The sequence below is a fragment of the Papaver somniferum genome, unplaced genomic scaffold, assembly GCF_003573695.1.
Source record: "Papaver somniferum cultivar HN1 unplaced genomic scaffold, ASM357369v1 unplaced-scaffold_132, whole genome shotgun sequence".
Taxonomy (NCBI): Eukaryota; Viridiplantae; Streptophyta; class Magnoliopsida; order Ranunculales; family Papaveraceae; genus Papaver; species Papaver somniferum.
In genome coordinates, this window is record NW_020622381.1 from 4,571,844 (window position 1) to 4,578,689 (window position 6,846).

Here is a 6,846-nt window from a genome sequence, read left to right on the forward strand (position 1 = left end):
TCATCACGTCCATGTTCCTCGTGTGTATTTCATGTACTCGAGCCAATTCTATCAGGGTCGTGAGTCTAAATATTGTTGAGTTGAGTATGATTGTCGAATACTCTAAAATTCGTGAACTGAGCACATTCGCCGTGGCGTGTAATTCTTGTGTAACTGTTGATATCAGATCAACATGATGATGGACTGAGCAAATATTCTCTCATGTGAGCAAATATTGCTTACGTGATAAATTGTTGGATATTGATGATTTCATCAATATTTGAACAGATGAGAAAGTATTGCTTATTCAATGAATTACTGGTAGTGTGACCAGATAATAATTAATTAAAATATTGGTAGCTGACCGGACATTGTATAATTAATTTAGATATTTTTTTTTGCTAGGTAATAACAAATTTTATTAAACCAAAATTATGTCACAAGATTACAAAAACCAATCCCATAAATTCATATGGGCTTATGATAAACTGAAAGTAAAGCAAATCTATAACAAAACATTATACAAATCTGTAGTAGGGATTTTCTGGAATTTCTATAGATTTGATAAAATCTGGTTTTGAAAGGTAACTTCTTTTTTATCCCTTGGCTAGTCCTGCTCCTCTTTTTGCCATTGAATCCGCTGAGAAATTTGTTTCCCTGTAGCTATGAGTGAAGTACCATTCTTGTAGTGTGCTTTTTATTTTGTTCCATCTTGTACAAGCCCACCAAGGAATCTCTCCAGATTGGAAAGCTGCTATTGCTGCTTGTGAGTCAGACTGGAAACAAACTTTATAAAAAAAATTGCTGATTTCCCATTCCCCTGCACATAGAATTGCAAATACTTCTGCCATAAAATTTGTAGCCAGACCCAAACCACCTGACATTGCATAAATGTATTCTCCAGTGCCTTGTCTGCATATAAAACCAAATCCAGCATCCCTTGGGTTTCCTCTAGAAGCACCATCACCACATATCAAAATAAATGAAGTATTTGGAAGGAAGAAGTAAATTTCTCTAATTCTTAGTGACCTCACACTTCTACACTTCAAATCAAATGCTTTCAAAATCTGTAGATCATAAGGAGAATTTCACATGCTTCCTTTCATTCTAACTTCAAATTCTTTTGTGAATTGCATAACCTTCTGTTTAAGTGTATTTAGATTTGGTTGTTCATTTTCATAAGTGATATTGTTTCTCAAGAACACAATCTCTCTTAAAGTTGTAAGAGCAGCTACTCTCTACAATTCTTTTACTATGGGACTCTTGTGTTTTGAAGACTTGAGAATATCATTAAAGATCTAGGATTTGTGAATTGAAACATACCTCCAAGCCATCTCCAAGTAAGTTCACTAAATTCACAGAACCAGAGAATGTGTTCTAGATTTTCCTCTTCTTTTTTGCAGAAGGGGCATCTTGATGCTATCTGGAATTTCTTCTTGTTCATTGTTTCATCTGTTGGCACTACTCCCCTCAGAATCTTCCATACATTACTAGAGACATTTGGATGTACACTCTTGTGCCATACTGTGTTTGCCCAATTGACAGGTTGAAATTTTTTCCTTATACAATTATAAGCAGAAGCTACAGAGAATTTACCAGATGAAGTTGCACTCCATATCCTCTTGTCACCTTTTTGATCAATAACCGGAAGATCTGTAGCTACAAAAAATTGGAAAAAATTTGATGGAATTTGCCATTCTCCATCTTTTATTAGGTCAGCAACCTTCATGTCCTGGTTTTGAACCATAATATTGTTTTCAGGGAAAGTATCCTTTGAAGATTTTTCATTTATCCACACATCATCCCATACTGAAATTTCAGTTCCATCACCATCCAACCATCTAGGATGCTCAGCTACCTCTGCAGATACCCATTTAATCTCTGGCCATATTGAGGATTTCTTATAATAATCAATCTACTTTCCCTTCTTATCTTGGAATTTTCCTTTAAAGAATTTGGTCCACTCTTCTTCTCCATTTTGTATTTTCCAGCAGAGTTTCATCAACATTGATTTATTTATATCTTCTAATTGTTTTATACCCAGCCCACCTTCAGCTAAAGGAGCACAAGTTTTCTCCCATTTCAATGTGACTGTCTTCTTAATTGATGGATCTCCAGACCAGAGAAAGTTTCTTATAATTTTCTCACTTTCCTTGAGAACTTTTCTTGGCCACTTATATACTGACATATTAAAGATGGGAATGCTACACATGACAAATTTGACTAATATCAGTCTTTCTTGGAAAGAAAGTAGTTTCCTTTTCCAGCCTGCTAGTTGTTCTTGTAACATTTCTACCACCCCCCAAACATGTTTTGATCTAATAATACATGGGTTTAAAATAACACCCAATTACTTATCTGGGAAATTAGATAACTTCATACCACAAACTTCTGCCAACTGATTTTTTCTTGCATTGTTAGTACCCCCCTACAAAACACTTGCTCTTGGCCAGATTTATTTATTGACCTGATACATTTTGATACTCATCAAGAATTTGTATTAATCTCTGTAGATTTCTCTTTTCACCATTACAAAATAGGAATATGTCATCTGCAAACATTATATGTGTTGGGTGTACTCCATTTCTTTGAATCATAGGTTTCAGTTTACCCTGCATCACTAGTGAAGTTAACCTTCTGCTTAAAACATCTTCAGCTATTACAAAAAGTATGGGAGAAAGAGGGTCTCCCTGCCTTAAGCCTCTGCTTACATTAAAATAACCAACTGGACCTTCATTTACTAGAATTGAAATTTTAGCTGACTAGAAGAATATTGATCCATCTTATGAATTTTTCTGAAAAACCAAATTTTTTAAGAGCTTGAAAAAGAAATTCCCAACTTAGAGAATCATAGGCCTGTGAAATATCAAGTTTTAAACCTACATTGCCTCCTCTTCTCTTAGTCTCCAGCTCATTAATCATCTCAGAAGCTAATACTATTTGATCTTGTATACTTCTTCCTTTAATGAAAGCACCTTGTTGTGGAGAGACAATCTTCTGAACCATATGGCTTAGTCTGGATGTAATAATCTTTGTAATAACCTTGAAGCTGAAATTCATTAGACCAATTGGCCTATATTGGTTTGGTTTTCTTGTATTTTTAATCTTTGGTAGAAGCATAATAAAGTTGGAATTCATACCTGTTGGAATAAATTCTTTTTCCCAACAATATTGTATAGCCCTTATGAAGTCTTCACTTAAAATTTCCCAAGCCATTCTATAAAACCAACCACCAAAGCCATCAGGTCCAGGTGAGCTATCTGGATCCAGCTCAAAAATTTCCTGTTTTATTTCAGTTGCAGAAGGAATAGATTCAAGATTTTGATTGTCTTCATTATGAATTATTTTTGGAGTTGCTTCAAAATATTCATCAGATATTTGTACTTCTTTTCATTTATATTTAGTCTCAAAGTAATTCACCAAAATATCATCAATAGCTTGTTGAGTGGATACCAGTTCACCATCATCCTTTTCCAGCTTCACAATTGCATTGTGCATTTGTCTTATTTTCATATTTACATGGAAGAATTTTGTGTTGACAACACCAAATTTAAGCCACTTCACTCTAGCTTTCTGTCTTTCTATCTCTTGCTTCTGTTGAGTTAAAATTTCTTGAACTCCTCTAGAAGTAACTAAGTTATTTAGAAGAGTAGTATTATGAAGAGACTGATCTGATATAAGAGAATGTTTCAAAACTTCTTCATCAGCTTTCTTCAATTTTTGATTCACATCACCAAAGACAACCCAATTCCACTTTTTCAATATTACCTTGATATGTTTAAGTTTAGTTAAGAAGATAAAGCCTGGATTACCTCTTACTTCTGTTCTCCATGCTTCTTCAATGACCTTTTTAAAATCTTCATGAGACATCCATACTTTCAAGGATCCAAATGGCACATTTGCTGGTTTTGGAATTGTAGCATTTGTTCCAAAAAGAGGACTATGATCTGAAGTACCTCTTGTTCCCACTTTATAACCCCAACTAGGATAAGAATTTAACCATTGTGCATTATAAAAATCTCTATCCAGATTACATACTATTCTCTTCTTCCCTGATCTGTTATTGCACCATGAAAACTCTAAACATGTTTTTGGAGCTTGTATCATTTTACAGCTTTGAATGCAGTTATTGAACTCTAACATTGAAGTAGTTAAAGGATTTCTTCCTCCCCTTTTTTCCTCCATAGATAATACTGCATTAAAGTATCCAATTATCATCCAAGGCTTATTAAATGTAGCTATGACAGATAACTCTTCCCAGAAAACTCTTCTATTAATAGTTAATGTATCAGCATGAACACCAGTAACTAGATGTCCTCCCACATCTACTGTTATAGCTTGTTTTGTATTAGAAATTACCATCGGTTCCTTAATTGAAATACTCCAAAATAGCCAAATATTTCCTTTTCTTGTTTCAGAAGAATTATGAATTATCTTCTTATTCATATTACGCAATCTTAATTTTGAACAAGAGTTAGATTTTACTCTTATTTTTTGGCTCAGAAATCCAAATTAAAGTAGGATTAAAAGAATTAACTAAACTCCTTAATTTATCAGAGGTTTGAAGTCTTCTTATACCTATGATATTCCAGAACATTACTCTCACTTAGAGGGATGTTGAGGATATAAAGGACCCCTCCTTCCTGAATTTCTAGAATTTCCAGCTGAAACTTCATTTTTTTGAGCTGCCTGATTTCTGGTAGTAACATTTCTCACTGGTTTCTTCTTCAACTTATTTCCTTCTTTCAGCCCATCTTCCTTAATACCTTGAGTAACTCTATGTGTTGATGTAGTAATAACAGGTTGAGTAACTTGAATTACATTGTTAATAGAAGGATTATTAGAACTTACTTCAAGAATTTTTTTATCTGGTAAAGCTGAATTTTGAGATTGAAGGAGTTCTTGCAGTTCCTCAGTCTTATCTTGTAATATATGAAAGCTCCCTGAGTTAAAAATTCACCCCTATGTTCTGGATGGGAGACTTCTACATTTTCTTCCTCACTAAAATTTTCCTCCACCTGAAAAACAGATTTTGGAGTCTCTTGATCTTTTTTGGAAGGTGAATTACAAATATCAAAACCAACTGAAGTAGGAATTTCCACATTTTTAATTTTCTTTCTCCATACTTTTTTAGGTGGTAATTCAGTCACTGATAGAGCTGCACATGGGCGGGTATGGGCGGGTATAAGCTAAAACCAACCTCGCACCCACAGACTGCGGTTTTTTTTTTCATAACCAACCCCGCACCCACAAACAGCGGGCGGGTTTTGTTACCCGCCCGCTACGGGTTGGGAGGGTATGGGTTTAAACGGGTTTAAACCCGCTTTATATTCAAGTATTTAGAGTAACTTTTATTCTCCTTGATTAAGTGAGAAAAAAAACAAAACCCCCAAAATATTCATACCTAGGAAGTTCACAGATGAAGATTAAGTGTTGAATCTGTTGATTTTTCGATTGTTGTCGATTTCTGGTGAAGATTCGAAGTTGTTGTTGTCGATTTCTAGTGAAGATTTCTGGTAATTGTCGTTCGTAGGTGAAGAAGAAGAACTGAGGAGGAAGAAGAGGAGAGGCCGAACAGAGAGAAGAGCGTAGAAAGTGAACGAGGGTTATCAGTTATCATATCTACTAGTATTAGGGTTTCATAATGGACGACTAGGATTAGTTTTATCTAATGGTATATAATCTGCGGGTTTTTTGGGTGGGTATGGACGGGTATTATCTTAAACCAACCTCGCACCCACAAACAACGGGTTTTTTTTTCATAAGCAACCCCGCACCCACAATGGGCGGGTATGGATTAAAAACCCACGGATTTAGTGGGTACGGGTGGGTTTGGGTATCGTGGGCGGATCTTGTGCAGCCCTAGTCACTGATTCTTGTTGTTGTTCTTTCCTTTTACTTCTGCATTCTGCAACATGGTGACCAATAACTGAATAATGAATACAAAATTTTGGTAGTTTAGGTATTTGAATTGCTTGCTCAAATTTTCCATACTTTGATTCTAGACTGATTTTGCTTGGAATTGGACTTGTCATATCCACTTCAACTAAAACACTTGCATAAAACCCACTCTCTCTTTTCAACGTTGTTTCATCCACTCTTATGGCTCTTCCAACTTTGTTTCCCATCTTCAAAATGATATCCTCCTTCCAATATTCAATACTAAGGCCAGGAAACATTACCCAAACAAAAGCTGAAGTAATTTTTTGATTATCTGGATTAAAGTTTGGTTCCAAAACTCTTAATTTCAAGTCTTGAGATTCAACAATCCAATGACCTTCCCAAATCATTTTTTTATCATCTTCATTATCTAATTTTATGATAAAGAAACCTTTGCCTAAAGGGATAAGTTGAAGAATACCTTTAACAGCCCACTGCTTCCTCAATGATGTTTCAACTGTTTCCATCTTCAATTTGACCAAATCCAATCTCCCGATCAGACTAAATCTCCATTCATTCACACAATCGTCTATAATGTCGTCAGGGATGAATACAGACAGATCATCATCTTTCGATGTAGAATTCATCTTCAAAGTTTCTTCTAAATTCTGATCTAAAATTTTAATGTTTGACCTAATTACAGATCCATTTTCTAATGATTTAGTGTTCAAATCAATCGAAAAACTACCATCTAATGATCCATAGTAACATAAATGTACCACCAATCATTAAAAAATTATTCCTAATCACCTGAAGCAAGAATTAATTATTGTTTTTCTCGAGAAATTTTGAAGAAACACGAAACTGAGTTGTCGCCGATTCAATCGCCGATTTTGACTCCGATTCGCAGAGCTCCAATTAATTTAGATATTGATTGCTAGATTAATCATAAATTTATTAGTGTTTGAACTTACTCAGAATTTGTGA

The 6,846-nt window shown here is 34.7% G+C and overlaps 1 protein-coding gene across 1 annotated transcript; it reads right to left on the bottom strand.

Annotated features, from left to right (window-relative positions):
- Positions 1 to 575: 575 nt before the first annotated feature.
- On the bottom strand, positions 576 to 4,341 carry LOC113333241. Its single transcript, XM_026579750.1, has 7 exons — positions 3,400 to 4,341; positions 2,863 to 3,261; positions 2,447 to 2,741; positions 2,020 to 2,160; positions 1,303 to 1,860; positions 857 to 930; positions 576 to 755 (listed from the first exon to the last, which is right to left on the bottom strand). Exons 1-7 carry the CDS (start codon positions 4,339 to 4,341, stop codon positions 576 to 578), a joined length of 2,589 nt encoding a protein of 862 aa, XP_026435535.1.
- Between the last annotated feature and the right edge of the window lie 2,505 nt (positions 4,342 to 6,846).

Coding starts and splice junctions, on each gene's coding strand:
- LOC113333241 (XM_026579750.1), bottom strand. CDS start 4,341: ATGGTAATTTCTAATACAAAACAAGCTATAACAGTAGATGTGGGAGGA. Junction 2,161..2,446: donor TGAGTATCAAAATGTATCAG/GTCAATAAATAA, acceptor TTAATATGTCAG/TATATAAGTGGCCAAGAAAA. Junction 756..856: donor ATACATTTATGCAATGTCAG/GTGGTTTGGGTC, acceptor GTTTGTTTCCAG/TCTGACTCACAAGCAGCAAT.